Consider the following 17,434-nt stretch of genomic DNA (forward strand, 5'->3'; position numbering starts at 1 on the left):
CAACTCAGAGCAGAATTACCAGGACAGTAGGAGAAATCTGAAACTGTATCACATGGAAAATGGTGAAGACCCTGGTAATGTTTATTCAGTGCTACTGATAACAGTTTAAAAGTTAAATGAAGTTATGTAAAATAAGTATAAGATTTTGGCTTAATGTAAAATAAATTATAAATTCCATTACAAAATGCAGCCTAAGTTTAAGTCCTCCTTTATTAGCATTAACAGAACTGAATGGAGGCATGATGGTCAATGAAAATTCAAGGTAAGGGAAGGGGTTGAAATTATGTATCTTCTAAGGTCTTTTCCAACTCTTAGCATCATATAACTCCAGAAGGCTAATTCGTACAGATATTTAGTTAAGGAAATATTGTTATGCCTTTTAGGATCTTTATGATTTAATAGATCATAGTGCCATAAACATAGAAAATATAGTTCTATGCTTAAGAAAAAGAGGCAGGGGGTAGCTCAAAAAGACACAGAAGCCAACTTGGAAATTATCACTGGGAACTTGGACTTCCAATGCCAAATCTGGAGAACAATTTGAACAACAAATGAGTAATGTCAATGAACTGTAAGCCAAAAAACATCTGCAAGTCCAAAATAATATGATTGAATAAATAAATGTAGAAGGAATAGGGAAGTAGAAAACCACCATGGAACTCCACAGTAATAACTGTTGCTGGGGAAATTCACCAATCCTAAAATTAGTGGTAGTTCTGAACTCATCTATATTTAGAAACTGCCATTGTTTCCTGATTTGAAATTAGGAACAATTACAGCACAATAATTAGTTCTGTTCCAAATAATAGTCACAGTCATTACAGATTTTGTTTAAAAAAAAAAAAAAAGGTTTTTTTTTTTTTTTTTTTTTTTTTACATAAAACGATACAAACTTATGAAATTGGTAAGCTACCATATTTAACACAACCATTCATCCTGGTGTTAAGACCAAAAAGCATATCCCAAATTTGATCACTTCTCACCACTTCATCAGCCATTTTCCTAGTCTGAGCGAGCTCGTCTGTAGTAGTTTTCCAACTATTCCTCCTGCTTCCTATTGCTTTACACTTTATTCTCAACATTAGCCAGTAACCCTTAAAAAAAAAAAAAAAAACAGATCCCTTTAATCTATGTAAAACTATCCAATGGCTTCATCAAGCTTAGAAGAAAATTTGCTTATTACTTTGGCCAATAGAGCCCTATTATCATCTGACTTTCTATTTCTCTGACCTCATTTGTTACCACTCTTGTCTTCTTGCTTATCACGCCTTTCTCATCCAAAAATCACCTTAGGAACATTAGGGAAGGCTTTCTGAGGTAGGCTCTCCTGACTTTCACCTGCTTAATATTTTTCCATGTCATTTATCACTACATGAAATAGTATGTTTTGACTCATTTATTATCTGTTCTCCAATTTGAACGTAAGCTTGTAAGGGAAAAGATTTTGTCTGTCTCGCTCGCAAACCATAGTCACAACACCTAAAACAATACCTACACAAGACTGGGCCCTTAAATATCTATTGAATACATATTTTAAAAACTTTGAAGGGTGGGTGATAAGTGGGGAAAAAAGCAGAAGGCCTGCATTAACAAGTAGATTTCTATCTCTGAAGTCTGTGCAAAAATGTAAGCCTTTAAAATGAAGAAAAGCAAAGGAACATTTTTAACTACCTTCATTTTACAAATTTAGTTGCTTAAGAAAACCTTGAAAAATAAATGTGACATTGCTGACTGAATTTGGAGATTATCTGCAATAATCTTACATGAAAGAAAAGTTTTATTCAAGTATAGTTTACTGGTTTAAAAATACATGGGAAAAGACAAACATACAAAAGCATTATTACACAACTGATTTCTAAACTCGGTACTTCTGTAATACAAAATAATGATCATTAGCCCCCAAAAGTCAGTTTATTGAAACAAATTGATTTTTCAGTTGGTCTATAACTCTTTTCACTCAGTTTTGTTTACAAATATTACCGGACTTTTCAGTTTCATCCCGTATCAGAACTTTGTTTTTGACATATGTCCTTCTCAAAGCAGTATAAGTTATTTCTTGTAATTAATCCCAGCTATCGGAAGTGTCTCTAAGCCACAAGAATTCAATGTGGTTGCTGCTTTGGAAACAGTTACCGCTCTGGGTTAATCTACACTAAGATTCATGTATTGAAAGGCAAAACATTAATGGGAAAAGAATGGGGGTTGAGACCAGGGGATGTAAGAAAAGAAATTTTTTTTTTTTACTGCAATCCCCCTAAAGACGACTTCATTATTTACTTTGGTACTACTGCTAGAGAAGCAGTTTCTGCCAGACCACAGGTCGGCTAAATAGCTGTCCATTTTGTTTCCTTTTCTAAACAACAGCAGTCTTTCACAATCATATTGATCAACTAAATAAGCAGAGAGCTTTAACTTATCATATATTTTAACTGTGTGAAATAAATTATTTTCTTCACTGGATTAGCAGCCTTGTGTCTGGAAAGGCAACAAAACCCACTCTGCTCCAAAATGAGAACTCTGACTCAGAGGCTCTTTGTAAGATGCCTGGCTGTCTTCTATCACCAGTCATGAAGGTGGACCTTCACAGTAACTTAATAAATGTAAAAATGACCTCATCCTTCAATACAGTGTCGAGCCCGCAAAACCAAAAAATTACAATCATAAAGTAGGGATTGGCATCTATAAAACAAGAGGGAAATATCCTCTTATGTAACACAAGAGGAATATAAAATGATCTGTAATAAACTTGTAATAAAAATGATCTGCAATAAACTTGTAAAGAGATGATTCTGGTTTACATGTATGTCTGCTTAAACTGACTGAATGATTGGAAATTTTCTTCTCCTAACATAATGCCCACTCATTATAAGCTAAGGTGTTCTTAGTATCTTATAAATCTCTTCTTTCCTTGGATTTATCTACTATACCTCACTTTACAGCCATTTAACTTATAAGCTGGGCCTGCCCAGCTTGCCTATAAAGCCTCTCTTTAGAAAGATACCACATGCATTAAACAGAGGCATCTTATAGTAAATATCTGCCCTTCAAAACAGCATATGAAGAACCAGCAACTGGCCCTCCAATGTAAATACTTCTCATTTCACATTATCATGGAAACAGTGCAGTTTCCTAACCACTCCTTCCTTACAGAAAACTCAGTAGCTGTAAACATTTTTGTTCCATTCCAAAACATTTCAATACTTATTAATTCCAAAGATCCGAACACCATGAAGCTGTGGCATTTTAGGAATTAGCACAGTCAGGAGAGAAGCTGTGTTTAGGATGAAGTGAGTTGGATCATACTTCGTATAGAAACTTGCCAGAAAATATCTGCAGAAATAAAAATTAAAAACATATGTAACATGTAAAATTGGTAAAAAAAATTTAAAGGTAAAAAAGGCCAGTGAAACAATAAATACCTTTGGGGCCTAAATTAATTTGGGATTTAAAAAGTGATTTAACGGAGGCATATACGCACATTTCACATTTCTGCCATTATGTTAAATGCATTTGAAAGAATGTGTTTGCGGGACGCCTGAGTAGCACAGCTGGTTGAGCGTCCGACATTCAGTTTTGGTTCAGGTCATGATCTTGGTGTTGGTGAGAGTAAGCCCTGCAATAGGCTCCATGCTCAGCATGGAGTCTGCTTGGGATTCTCTCTCTCTCTCTCTCTCTCTCTCCAAAATAAATAAATAAATCTTAAAAGAAAACAAGGTGTTTGCTACTTAGTATCCATTAAAGTATAAGTCTATTTCAGGTACAGTTTTGTATTTCTGAAGAGAAGATCCAGATCCAAAGCATCTATCATATTTTCAAAGGTTTTGTAATGTACCAAAAGGTTAAAAACTACTGCTATAAAGTTGTAAAAATGGGGTGTTCGTACATTAGTACAATTCAGTATCTTTGAAAGAAATCAAATACTTGATCACCCTTTTGATGTTCTCATTTCCATATTGTAGCTGTACAGGTCGACAACCAATTTAACTGGAAAACTGATAGACACTGTTGTAAAATTCCAACTGCTTTGCCGAATTGTACATATGTACATATTCAAAGACATTCAACATCTGAGAATTTTTTTTTTTTTAAAGATTTTATTTATTTATTTGACAGAGAGAGATCACAAGTAGGCAGAGAGGCAGGCAGAGAGGCAGGCAGAGAGAGAGAGGGGAGGAAGCAGGCTCCCTGCCGAGCAGAGAGCCCGATGCGGTACTCGATCTCAGGACCCTGAGATCATGACCTGAGCCGAAGGCAGCGGCTCAACCCACTGAGCCACCCAGGCGCCCCAATTTTTTTTTTTTTTTAAAGATTTTATTTATTTATTTGAGAGAGAGACAGTGAGAGAGAACATGAGCGAGGAGAAGGTCAGAGAGAGAAGCAGACTCCCAATGGAGCTGGGAGCCCGATGTGGGACTCGATCCCGGGACTCCAGGATCATGACCTGAGCCGAAGGCAGTCGTCCAACCAACTGAGCCACCCAGGCGCCCCTGAGAATTTTTTTTTTAACAAGACTAAGTTACCTTTAGGACCATAAACCATCAAGTGAGAATTGTCTAGTTTTACCCAAGGGTACATCAGAGTGCAGACACATCATCTGGCCACTGAGAGTATCCTACTATAGATAAGATGTAAAGACTAAAATATCATACTTTACTTGATCATAACTAAGAAGTTATTCTGATATGGCTGTTCATCTAATTAGTACTATTAGAGTATACAGGAAAGTATCCTAGTAGCCTTTCCTCTAAGTACTGTCATTAATTTCTAATAAGAGGAAAAAAACATCTTGTATAATATGGTTAGAAAAGAACAGCTATTTTCAGGTATAACTAAAAAAATCACAGAGAGCTCCATATATCATTTTCAGAATCATCTAAATTGAGGAATTCTATAATTTTCCACCTATTTCACAAACTATAATCAGAAAATACTTCTGGAAAATAAACCATACTCTTCAACCTTCAGTCTAAACCCTTTCTTCCACATTTCATATACCTGAAGACTGTTTTTATACCTCCTTCACTGAACAAAATAGCTTGCATTTAGTAAGCATATCTGCATTTGCATTTAGTAAGCATATCTGATTTCCTACAATCATTATGGGTTTAATGTATAACCTGATATGTTGGAAATAGTTTATCTTCTTGGAATGGTTTCTCATACTGTAGCACATGTCCCCCTTTAGGTCTTTTAATAAAGACTAACTTTGTGTGTAAATGACAGGTTCTTACAAAACTTAGACAACCCTCCAAAGGGATGCAAAACCAAGGTGGGAATTATTTAACTGCAAGATGCCAGATTTCCATTTGCCAATTTCCAGTTACCAAAGGGTATACCGGAAAGAGACCTATATTGAAGTTTAGGATTTTATCTGGGCTCTGGACTCTTAACTAGCTGTAAGACTGAAATAAGGTAACGCATTTGAGCCTATTTCTTGATCTAAAAATCTGGGATAACACTGCATGCCCCACCTACCTGACAAATGATGATCAAATAAGAAAATATGAAAGTACTCTGAAAAGTATCAATTTATATAGATGGCTTTAATGCTGTTTCTTCAGTTATATAAGGAATTTAATCACAGAATATTTGAAATCATACCTGTGGGTCAAAAATACATTTTTAGAAATACGGATGTTTTACACAGGTACATTTTAGTTGACTATTTTGTGATAGCTCTTACTGAAAATTCAGTAGAAATGTCAGGCTTTTTACATTAATTATAATGCAATCCTCAACATTTTATAGATGAGGAAACTGAGGCTTTCAAAGAAATAGCCAAAAGTCATGCAGCTAGTAAGCAGTAGAGCTAAAATCCAAATTTAGGGTTGTTTGTATAACTATTATTCCTGTTACTGCACTTATCTTTATTATATCATATAAATCATTTATCTTTTGATGTTAATTTTATAGGGGGCTGGAACAAAAACTTTAAAAATTTCCTCAAAGTGCTATCAATGTAAGAAAAAAGAAATCTATCACTTTTATTATCAATTTATTCTTCTCATTTGAAAGAGCCTTCCTTTTTCTGCTCATCTATCTAAAATTCTAGTTTAAGGAATCCTAAAGCCTCCAAGAAATCTTCCCAGTTATTCCAGACTGCACTGATTTTATCCTGGATGCATTACTATATAAGGTACCAGTGTTTGACTAAGATATATGTAAAATGTCCATTATACGTATGCAACTACACTGAGTGTGGGATTCAAAGCAATCTATGCACTGACAAATTCTTTGCACAAACAAATCATTTACAATCACAGATAAAACAAAGTGGCATAAATAAGGGATATGTAATAACTACTAAAGCTCAAAACAGACCATTATTACTTAAGGATAGGTGCTAAGGAAAAGACCTTATTGAGGAGGTAGGATCTAAATCTTGAAAGAATGATAAATTAAGAAAGGAGAAGGTATCTGGGGTAGGAGAAATGATTTGAACAAAGGCACAGAAATAGGACTACATATGAAGTATTCAAGAAATGCTGGCTAGAAAAGTTTTACCAGATGGGAGGTGGATGGGGGTAAAATATTCACACAGAGGGAAAACGAGGTAGGAACCAATCTGTGAAAGGCCCTGAATATCAGGTAAAAGGAGGTAACTTAAGGTTAAATGCTTTACAGATAGACATTATCTCATTTATTTCTTATGGCATCAAACTGAGCTATGTACTAGTGGTTAGAATTTCATTTATGAACAAACCAAGCAGGGGGAGTGATAATCACAGGATTTGACCGAGATCTGTTCTACGATGAAAGCCTAACTTCTCTTGTCTATAAACTATACAGCAGTGTCTCCCAAGGAGTTTGAACATCTAAATTGGGGGCGGGGCCAAGGGGGAGGTGGTCAATGAAATTCATCTGAAATCATCCAAATCCATGTTTAGGAAGACGGGATAAGATGATATCTTTAGCTTTCTTGTAAGCAACGTAAGGCTATGAGCTAGGATATATTTGACTTGTATAACCCAGAATATCTAAACATACTAATAAGCACACTATGTTGTCTCTATGTATTACTGACTGAGGTAAAAACAGTTCATTACCAGCTGTTAAAAATTTTGCCTGTATTTTATGCTCTGTGGTAGCTATTTATTGGTAGATGTTTCAACAAATATTGTTTCTAATTGAAATTCAACCTACTAAAAGGACTGCTCCCTCTTACCCAATCTTCTTCATACCTAAGAAATTTCCGCCACTTACAGAATTATTGGAGAAATTGTGAAAAACTTCCGTGAAGATGTAAACTGTACTCCATAGTCCAGTTGTTCCCAATGAGTTAGGAGCCTTGCTTTACCCTGGTCAGGAGTTTCAAAAGGTGTTCCTTTTACTGCATGCAAAAATACATACATCCCCTGGAAAACAAGCAAGGGGATATATAATCAATACCAAATATAAAATTAGTATTTGTCAGTAAGCATTAAGATAGTTCCAGAGGGCTTATGACAGTATGGGTGATTCAACTTAACAGCTCAAATTTTAAGCTTTCATAATATTTGTGATAGGCTGTGGCCAGTGTCTTCAAAGCAAAATAAAACTTCCAGAGGCATATGAATATTATTTGGTGAAAACCAATAAAAGATCAACTGAAACTAACCTGTTTTCATCTTCTATTAAACTGAAAATACACACACACACAAAATCAGGATAACTTTACATCATTACATTTAGGTTTTCTAATACCTTTCCTATTGGGAAACAGGATTATCTTTCTTTCTTTTTTTTTTTTTAAGATTTTATTTATTTGACAGAGAGCCAGAGCCAGAGAGCACAAGCAAGGGGAGTGGCAGAGAAGGCAGCAGCTTAACTAACTGAGCCACCCACTCAGGAAACAGGAGTATCTTATCCCTGATGTATAGGAATGTTTAGGGTCATATTAATAAATCTGATGATACTTACAAAATTATAAAAACATACAAATTCGTAAATAATAATAAAATTTCTGCATTGGGGAACATGGTTTTGAAAATATTAAGACTGTCTTTGTCTCAATGGTTCTTTTCTAACACAACAAAGATGGTTATATAGTAGATATAATGTTCAACCCAATTTGGTTTTCAAATCGCCACCGTGCCCCAATAGTGTTTCTTTTGAAGTTAATTTTTAGAAAGATTTATTTATTGAATTAAAGGGTGGGGCAGAAGGAGAAGGAGAAAAGCCAGATGCGGGGCTCAATCTCAGGACGCCAAAATCATGACCGGAGTCAAAATCAAGAGTCAGATGTTTAATCAACTAAGTCACATAGGTGGCTCTGAAGTTAGCTTTTTTGAAAGTATAAAACATTACTAAAATCCATTCTGTCTGGGGATATGTTTGAACATCTAATTTTGTCATTAGGAAAAAAACCAATATATGCTAGATTTTGTATCCTTGATTTTATGATTCTTTTTAGATCATTGGTAGTACTTCATTGCAGGATGGATCACTGAGGCACCAGTAACAGAATATTCTTGCCTAAATATTATCATCAGCTTTCGTCTTAGAAGTCACAATGAGGTGTCTTTTTTGCTTCTTCAACTTTTAATAAATATATGGAAAAAAAAGAAAAATTAGTGGTTTGAAATTTTATATTATTAACTAAGTTAAGAGAGCCATTCTTTTCAAAGCTGAGTCTACTTTCCAGTTATTCCATCAGGCATTTCAAAAGTTGTTTAGCTACAATAACACCTAAGCTATACAGAAACACACTCTTGTTCTATTGGATTTAAGTCAAAAAGCATTTAATAAATGGCTGATATGTACAGGACACATGACGTGTATGCACATACGAAACTGAGTAAGAAACGTCCACAGCCTTGAAAAAAATGCAATCTTCTATGTGTCAGTAAGAAAAAGACATCCAGAAGCAACTAGAAGGTAGGGAAGAAACCGCTACCAAAGGTACAGTCAGAGTATATGGCCAATGTGGAGGTTCTTTGCTGCTGAGGCATAAGCTATGATGCTACCTTATCAACTATCTCATTCTTGAAGGTTCAGCTCAAGCGACAACTCCTTAGTGAAGCCTCCCTCATTAGTAATAGCTTATGTGCTTGTATAGAATTTTATTAAAAATACTTTTATTTCTAGCACAATATATTTTGTTAGAATTGTTTACATGTTTGTTCTCCCATTAGCCTGAACACCTTAGGAACAAAGGTTGGTATATAGCAAGTACTAGATACTAAGCCAAGATGACATTAAGCTAAGGAATGTTTATTCTGTAAGCACAAGGAAACCATTCTCACATGGACTTTATAGGAGACAATTAAACAGAAATTGTCTGTTAAATTGAGGAGTATAGGACCCAAAAAGTTAAGAATCTCTACTCTAACCCATGCATGTATTAGAAACATCAAAGAGAAAAACAATCCTCTCATTATTTCCTTCAAATTACATGTATCACTAGTGTTTAGAATATTCAAACAGAATATCTTATATAGGGGCACCTGGGTGGCTCAGTGGGTTAAAGCCTCTGCCTTCATCTCAGGTCATGATCCCATGGTCGATCGAGCCCCACATCGGGCTCTCGGCTCCGTGGGGAGCCTGCTTCCTCCTCTCTCTCTCTGACTGCCTCTCTACCTGCTTGTGATCTCTGCCTGTCAAATAAATAAATTAAAAAAAAAAAAAAGAATATCTTATATATACTTTTCAGTTAAAAAGAATAAAATCTTATCTGACCATACATCTCTACCCCCTTATTTTTAATAGTTATTCCATAAAATTTAGTGATGGAAAATTTATACCCAAATCAAAAAAATTGGGGAAGAAAATATGTAGCTCATGGTTAGCCGTTAATATTTACTGGCTAAAAATGCAGAACATTTTTATTCTTTAAAAAGCTAGGCTGAGAATTCTGTGAAATATTAATACCTCTAAAAGTGAACTACAGCACTGTAAAAATGAATAAAAACAATCACTGTTGGCTTCTACTGTATGGTTCAGAAAGTTAAAGGCAGTATTTTTTCTAACCACGGATAACAAGTAGGTCTATTTTCCCATTTAAAAGGGCTCAGGACTATTTAATATTTTATTGGTTTAATGTACTCTGTCTTCAAAGGAAATTTAAATCTGGCGTAATGTTAATTGCTACATCAATGGCTGGTAGTTAGGTTTTTAGTATGGTGAACTAATAAGTCAAAAGTGTGTTTTCCAACAAGTTGTCAATTACCTATGCTTTGCTCAGAGACCTATACTGTATTTCAAAAACTCAGTCAACCAACTTGAAAACATCTGGCCAAGGGGAGAGGGTAACTTCTAAAGTATATTTAATACATGTGCCACTGGAGAAGGGAAAATTATATGAGAACACAGACTAATTCAGCAAGAAGTTACATAGGTCTTTAGAGATATGGGAAATAAGGAGACAGACTCCTAATTATAAAACTATGACAAATACACTTAAAAGAATGCAGCATAGAAGTTCTGTAGCTTCCTGGAGAAGGAGATAATTCGAGTAGTTTTCCTGGACAAGTAGGAATCTGCTCAGCAGAGGAGGGTGGAGGGAGGGTATTAAAATAGTGGGAAAAGAGCCTAAGCCAAAATAAAAAGACAAGATAATTTTCATTACTGTTAGAGCAATACTCATGTTTTTGGAGATGCACTGAGATAAGGTTGAGTCCTTTTCTTGACACGGTACTGTTATCAACTGGTCTTATATGCCATATAAGGAACTTATTTTACTATGAATATAATAAGGATTCAGAGAAGGACTCAGAGCATGACTTGAGCATATATGCATTTTAAAATAACTCTCTGCCAAACTGAAATGGAGGATGGTAGCGGAACATCAAGGAATCCATTTAATCTACTAGAGTAATCCACCTGAGAAAAAAATAAGGGCACAAATTATAGCAATGCCAGTGGGGATCAAACTGAGACAGTAAAGCAGTAAAACAGGGCTCTGACTAAATGGATATGGAATGCAGAGGAAAAGGAGTTAATCTAAAATAGAGTGACCACGTATCTTAGATAGCATGAATGGTCCTGATTTACACCTATTTTCTTGGAATAGTTTTTACTAGCACTCCCTTTTACTCTCAAAACAGTCTCAATTTGGATAATTCTTTACATGAATCACTTCACCTTTGACATTCAGCTATCTGGCTTGATTCACCAGACAGTGGTGCCTTTAGATTAGATCAGGAAAAAAGCCAGAGGAACAGGTTGTGAGTGGTAAGGGAGAGAACAGGAATGAGTTCAATTTATAATTGTTTGGCTTAAGGTACAAGATGATCTGGCAATAAGGATGAAGTAATCTTGATCGAATACACAGAATAAAAAGAGATGAAGAACTGAACCTTGGGGGCAGAAATATTTAGGAGAGGAAAACAGAAGGAAGAATTTACAAGAAAGAGAAAAGGGAAAATGAGAAATATATCTAGGAAAAAGTGATCTCATGAAAGCCAAAGAAAACGAATTATAGTAAAACGGATATAACTCCTGTAAAATATTTCAGAGAAGTCACTACTTAAAAATAGTCCTACCAAAGTCCATCACATAAAATGGACTAAATGACATTTATTTTTGTCACCACATTACCCTTGTTCTCCTCCAAATTCAAATACCCTTCAGAAGATAGGAACTAAATAATATTAATTTAAAAAAGAACTATTTCTCCTATATTTCCCTGCCTTAATATTCCATGTTCCTCATTTTCTGGATATCTTTAAAAATATAATTAGTCTGGAGTCAATTATAAGTCTCAACTAATGGATTTCTCCTCTTTCATTCTGCCTTCTTAGACTGTTAAAGATAAGACAGGTCACTATCAGCAGTTTAGAAAGGATTGAAGTTTAACAAGGATTGAAATCAAAGATGGTTATTAGTCTCCAGTTAATCAAAAACCATAATTACTTCTGAAGCATTCTTGTTAGTCAATATATTATAACAGCCTAAATTAGCGTCTTGTAATTTTTGCTAAAATGACCTACTATTTTCTAGATTCCATAAAACCATAAGGAAGAAAAAAGAGGTCTTACTCAGAAAAAGGGCCCAATGTTTAAATATTAAGTATTATAGAAAAAAATATAATCCTATTCCAGGTTACAATTCTTCAAAATTGTCACATGTATTAAAAAAATCACTGAACTGTACACCTCTAAGTCAGCAAATTTTATATTCTATACTATATAATTATGATTAAATCTCAATAAAACTATTAAACTAAGTCATGTGTTTTTCTTCTTTATAGCATAAAGCTTTAAACTTTTTAAAAAATTGTTTAAATACACATAACATAAAATGTAGCATCATAATCACTTCTAAGTGTACAGTTCAGTGGTATTAAGTGCATTCACACTGATATGGAACCATCACCGCCATCCATCTCCAAAACTCTTTTCATCTTACAAAATTGAAACTGTCTGTACCCATTAAACAGCAACTCCCTTCTTCTTCTTCCCTGAGTCCCTGACAAATACTAAACCTTAGGTTTTTAGGTGCTTTGTATAAAGTGAAATTCTTACCAGATTATGTATAACATTTGTTAAAGTCCAAGCAACAGGAACACTGAAGAAGGGAATACTGAGTAGGACAATATGAAGCAAGCCAACTCCTAAGGCATATGTCAGCCACATACCCCGGCTGTTCATTACACGGGTATTTGGATTCACCTCACTGTGGGCAACTCCAACATTCATGTTTGCTCTGCAGGAAAGCAATGAAATGAATTAACAATGATATAACTGGAAACCTAAACAGTCTTCATTCTGGCATGATAAAGTAAGTGTCACTGGGATCATTTTTCTCTAGTTCTGTAATAGAACAAACACACCCACCAAAACATAGTACTTGCAGATGCTAATGAAGGCAGTAAATAATTGTTAACATCTGACTTCAGGGCAAGACAAACAACACTTATTTTTATGGATCTTATTGAAAAAATAAATTAAAATCTCTTTCCTAAAGCTTGTCTTCTAGCATGTTGGTTTTACTAAATGAAATAATGGACAGGAAAACTCAAACGGAAAGAGAAAAACCTACTTTATTATATCATGAAACCAAAGTGAAAGTTCAGGAGAAAAATGTATGAACAGAAAAAAACTAACATAAAAAAACAAAGCTGCAGAATTATTTGCAATACCCAAGATATGGAAGCAACCCACGTGTTCATTCCCATGTGAATGAATAAAGATATGTGTGTATGCAAATATATGTATAATAGAGCATTATTTAGCCATGAAAAGGAATGAAAACTTGTCATTTGCAACAACATGGATGGACCTAGAGGATATAAGGCTAAGTGAGGTCAGTTACAGAAAGACAAACACCATATATTTCACTTATAAACGGAATTTAAGAATCAAAACAAACAAAAAGACCAAAAAACAAAAAAACAAAACAAAACAAAAAACCACTCTTAAATACAGAGAACAAACTGGGGGTGGTTGCCAGAGGGGAGGTTGGTGAGAGGGAATGGGTGAAATAAATAACGGGGTTAGATTAAGACTACTTTTATCTATCTTGATGAGCACTGAGAAACCTATAGAGTTGTTAAATCATTATATCGCACACCTGATACTAATATGTTTGTTAATCATAATTGAATTAAAGACAAAAAAAGGCAAAGAGGATCCAGCCAGGCATATTCTGAATAGGCAGACTCTTGTACCTAATGTAACGTTGTTTCCAAAGAGCGGTCAGGATCAAGTCCCGGCTTTTTAAACACTGACCCTGGGAGAACTCACGGTGATGAGAAACCTGCGTGGTCAAGGGCTAAGGTTGGTTTCTCAGTCTCATGATACAGGGAAGTTACAACAACGAGTCTTTCCTCCTTTAACTCTTCAACTCCCCTAAAATTTTAGTTCTTCGATTTTTCTAAGTTTTTCCTTTCAGCGCATTCGAGATGACCGTCGCAGGAAGACGGGATATTAGTTCCCAGGGACTGTGATGCCGACGCTGCCTCGGTTCTCAGCCTCCCTCGAAGGAAACACAGCGGCCCTGAAGAACGTCCACCGGCCCGGGGACGGCCGCCCGCGAGGCTGCAGGGCGGGAGGGGACAGCGCGCCCGGAACAGGTCAGAGAAGCCCCCGGCCGCTTTGTCCCACGAGCTGGCAGCGAAGGAGGCATTTCTCCCAACGCCATCCAACAAGCGCTTCCGGAGCGAAAGGCCGCACTCGCTCTGCCAAAGCCCACGGCTCCGCGTCACGGCTCCGCGAGGGCAGCGGGACACGCCGGCGACGCGCCGGGGCTCGAGGTGCCGCGCGTCCGCGCTTCTGCGGATCTAGAGGCGCGTTCACCGCGTCCCCCATCTTCCCAGCCGCAGGCCGTGCTCAGAGCAGCCGCAGCACAGTCTGTCCACCTTCCACGGCGGGAAAGAAAACACCAAAGCTCTGGGCATTTTCGTCGGAGCTGGGAGGCACAGCGGGGGTGCGCCCCACCCCAGGGCAGAAAGCCTTCCCGGGCGTCCGCCGCGCTCCTTCAGGGCTTCCGACCGTGAGGAGCCGCTCGGTTCTGCCCACGCCGGCGCCTCGAGGGCGGCGACGGCCCTCCCGGGGACTTCCTCGCCCGCCGGAACGCCGCGGCAGCGCCTACCGCCGGCTGGGGCGCTCGGCCCGCGGAAGCTCCGCTAAAGCCGCGGCGGCTCCCCACGCACGCCTCCCCGACTCGCCCCTTCCGGCTCGGAGCCGCCCCGCCCACAGGACCGCGGCGAGCGACGAGGTCCCGGCGACAAGCCTCGGAGGCCATCGGGTCCGCACCGGCCGACCGGGAGCCGCCGACGCAGCCGCAGTCCACCTTCCTCCCTCCAGCCTCCCTGCCCAACAGCGCCTTACCGCCGCGGACAGCCCCCGCGGCCGCTCGTGCCCACTCACCCGCCGCCTCAGTCCCGGCGGCCCGCTCGGAACCCAGTCAGCTCCCGCGCGACGGCTGCTCCTGAGGTCCCCGCGCCAGCGATCGGCTCGGAGCGGCCCGGCGCAGCACAGCTTGCGGAAGCGTCCGGAGCGGCACGCGCCGCCAGGGGATTGGCTGCGGGCAGCGTCCATCCCACGCCGCCTGGGCGGGGCGGGACTAAGAGCTGCGCGCCCAGTGCCCGCCCCGACGCGCACGCTTGGGGGCGAGTCCGGGGCCCGGGAGGTTGATCCTGGGAGCTCGGCGGGACGCCGGCTGGTCCGCCTGTGGGTGGCAATCGCCCCCGCGCGCGAGCGAGAAGGTAGTGTTGTGCGCCTCACGGCGTTCGTTCTCCTCTTGTCCGTCTCCAGAGCCCCTTCGCCCCGGCTCGCCGGGTTGGGCGTGAGGGCACCTCCGGCAGCCCTGCGCCGCCCGCGCGCTCTGCCCCCAGCCCGGAAGGGGCGGGAAGCGGGCGCCGCCGGTCTGGGGCGCGCGCGTGGAGCGCGGCCTTTAAGCGGGGCTCGGCGGGTGCCTGACCGCTTTGGCGCTTCCTGACTGAACGCCGCGGGGGCTTCGCTGCAGCGCGTGGCCGGGGCCTTCTGAGGGCGGGATTTCGAGTTTGTGCCGGCGGACACCGTGCGGACGGCCGCGGCTCGCAGCCGGCTGTGTGTGGTGGTCTGTGGCGGCGCTCGCGGGGCGCAAGCGAACAGTCGCTGCACCGTGATACCGCCTGGTGCCGTGGGTGCGCCCGCACGGCGGGGAGGGCGCGGGGTGACGCGCCGAGGAGGTGGAGGCTGCCGAGCGAGCTTACCGGAGAATGGAGAGAAGGTCAGGCTGTTCGGATTTACCTCGGAGATCCAGCCTCGTCGCCGTGGCCGTTCACGACGCCGATCGCCTCGCGGAGGTAACGGGCAGCGACGCTTCAGAATTCGTGTCGGAAGCCGGCCCCGATCTGCGCGTCCCGAGCCTCCGTTGGCTCCGAAGTCGGCCGGCTTGCGTTTACTGCCTTTAAAGTGAGCGGTTTCATCCTGGTTGCCTCCGGCCCCACACTCTCGCCTTCTTTTCTAGGCACCTCGCGGGCCTCCAGCGACTTTGCGGGACGGTCTCTTCCAGGCGAGTTCGGTTCCCTGCCGGCGAGTGTGGACGGAGACGGACGCCGGGTGCGCGCCCGGTCCGTGCTTGTGACGTCAGCCGCCCCCTCTCGCGGCCCTGAGGTCACTCGGGGCGCAGGTGGTCGAGCCCTTGCTGGGTTCCCCAGGTTCGCTGGGGCTGTGAGACACTCTGAAGTCTCTGTCCCCAGAGAACTCGGAGCTCGGCGGGAGAGACCAAAACAAGAGGTGGAAGAGCCCATGAGGAGTGTCGGGTTGGAAATCGGGAGACCTGCCGTGGGGAGTACCCGGGAGGGACAGCCTCATCCCTTGGGGCGGGGAGGGCTCCAGGTTGGAGCAGCTGGTGCGGAACTAAGTCCGAAGGGAAGTCAGGGGCCCTCGGCGGAGGCCGACCGCCCTGTGAGACGAGGTGTGTGGTATGCCGGGTTTCCTGTGCGTTTCGGGACTAGGGGTGGGCTCGGAAAGGGACAGGTCCAGGTGGTACGGAGTTTGCACTTTGCCTGCTTAGCGGTGGGAACTCTTCATGAAACTTGAAGTGCGGAGAGCAACCTCGAGAGATTCAGATATGGGAAGAGCCCTGTCGTTGGTTGACAGTGGACTACTTCAGGAGAAATGTTCAGGGGCTGAGCAGACGTTGTAGGTGTAGAGAGGAGAGGACTAGTTTGAGAAATATTTAAGTAGTAGATAGATAGGATTGTGTGGCAGGATGTAGGAAGTGTAGAGGATTTCTAGCATGACTTCAGGATTCTAATTCTGGCCTGTGAGACCAGCTGAGCATGGCCTTTGGAGTCAAACATGTCGAGATAAGCTCATGTGCATCTGTCACTGACTAGTTTTGTGATCTTGAGTCTTGTGATCTTCGATCTTCTAAAACTTAAATTCCATTTGTGATAGAGGAATGATAGGGCAGTTGTGAAGACTAAAATGGGATTTTTTATATATATATATGTAAAGTTGCTTATGGTAGCTGTTACTTTTATTATGAAACAAATATAAGAACAGCAACAGTTAAATAGAGAAAGATCTGAGATTAGTTTGGGGCATGTTTAAGTGTGAGTTTCCTCCGAGTTATCCAAATGATGATGATTAGAAGGCTCTTGGAAATGAGGTCCAGAAAAAAAGTCTGGTTAGGAAATACAGGTGAGATAGGAGATGACATGAGCCAGTTAAAATAGAGTTTATAAAGGGAGGGAATTAAGGCAGTGGTGACTTGCTAGGAAGGAGGACACTTTTGCTAATGTTTACGTTGAAATGCTGATAAAAAAATTTTTTTATGACCCTTGATTAGTATTCTTCAAGGGATTACTGTGAGTGAAATACTCTGATTATTCCATGTTGCATCTAGAAATACATAATATATAATTGCCTGTGTTCAGAAGTTATACAGGTCAGGACGGGTGTGATAAACATTCAACAAGTAATGTGAACCAAGCTCTTTAGGAATGTAGGGGGAGGAAAGGATCATTCCTGATTGGGTGGTCAGAAAGGACCATGTTACAAGTGGCTGTGGAACTGACTCT

General features: G+C 40.5%; 2 protein-coding genes across 12 annotated transcripts in view; one reads left to right on the forward strand and one right to left on the reverse strand.

Annotated features, from left to right (window-relative positions):
• Nucleotides 1-1,759: 1,759 nt before the first annotated feature.
• Nucleotides 1,760-15,696, reverse strand: ORMDL1 (ORMDL sphingolipid biosynthesis regulator 1). 3 transcript variants are annotated; one of them, XM_044241161.1, is made up of 4 exons: nt 15,617-15,696; nt 12,444-12,624; nt 7,204-7,355; nt 1,760-3,330 (listed from the first exon to the last, which is right to left on the reverse strand). In XM_044241161.1, the coding sequence occupies exons 2-4, from the start codon at nt 12,615-12,617 to the stop codon at nt 3,195-3,197; spliced, it is 462 nt and encodes a 153-aa protein (XP_044097096.1). In that variant the 5' UTR covers nt 12,618-12,624; nt 15,617-15,696; the 3' UTR covers nt 1,760-3,194. The 3 variants fall into 3 exon arrangements, with proteins under 3 accessions (XP_044097096.1, XP_044097094.1, XP_044097095.1); XM_044241159.1 differs by lacking the exon at nt 15,617-15,696 and adding an exon at nt 14,790-14,881; XM_044241160.1 differs by lacking the exon at nt 15,617-15,696 and adding an exon at nt 13,589-13,918.
• The window catches only part of PMS1 (PMS1 homolog 1, mismatch repair system component), an 87,101-nt gene continuing 84,724 nt past the window's right edge, over nt 15,058-17,434 (forward strand). For 4 of the 9 annotated variants that reach the window (XM_044241149.1, XM_044241152.1, XM_044241150.1 and 1 more), the window contains exons 1-2: nt 15,272-15,709; nt 15,874-15,976. In XM_044241149.1, coding sequence (XP_044097084.1) covers nt 15,623-15,709; nt 15,874-15,976 — 190 coding nt within the window. In that variant the 5' untranslated portion in view covers nt 15,272-15,622. Of the gene's footprint in view, nt 15,128-15,271; nt 15,710-15,771; nt 15,819-15,873; nt 15,977-17,434 lie in introns of those variants that run through there. The other 5 variants (XM_044241156.1, XM_044241157.1, XM_044241158.1 and 2 more) reach the window with 5 other exon arrangements.

This window comes from Neovison vison, chromosome 3, assembly GCF_020171115.1.
Source record: "Neovison vison isolate M4711 chromosome 3, ASM_NN_V1, whole genome shotgun sequence".
Lineage (NCBI taxonomy): Eukaryota > Metazoa > Chordata > Mammalia > Carnivora > Mustelidae > Neogale > Neogale vison.

Excerpts from the sequence above, each read along its gene's own strand:
- ORMDL1 (XM_044241161.1), bottom strand. The coding sequence starts at position 12,617 with ATGAATGTTGGAGTTGCCCACAGTGAGGTGAATCCAAATACCCGTGTA. Across the intron at positions 7,356-12,443 it reads CAAATGTTATACATAATCTG|GGGATGTATGTATTTTTGCA; the intron begins GTAAGAATTTCA and ends CTTGTTTTCCAG. Across the intron at positions 3,331-7,203 it reads ACAATTTCTCCAATAATTCT|ATATTTTCTGGCAAGTTTCT; the intron begins GTAAGTGGCGGA and ends TTATTTCTGCAG.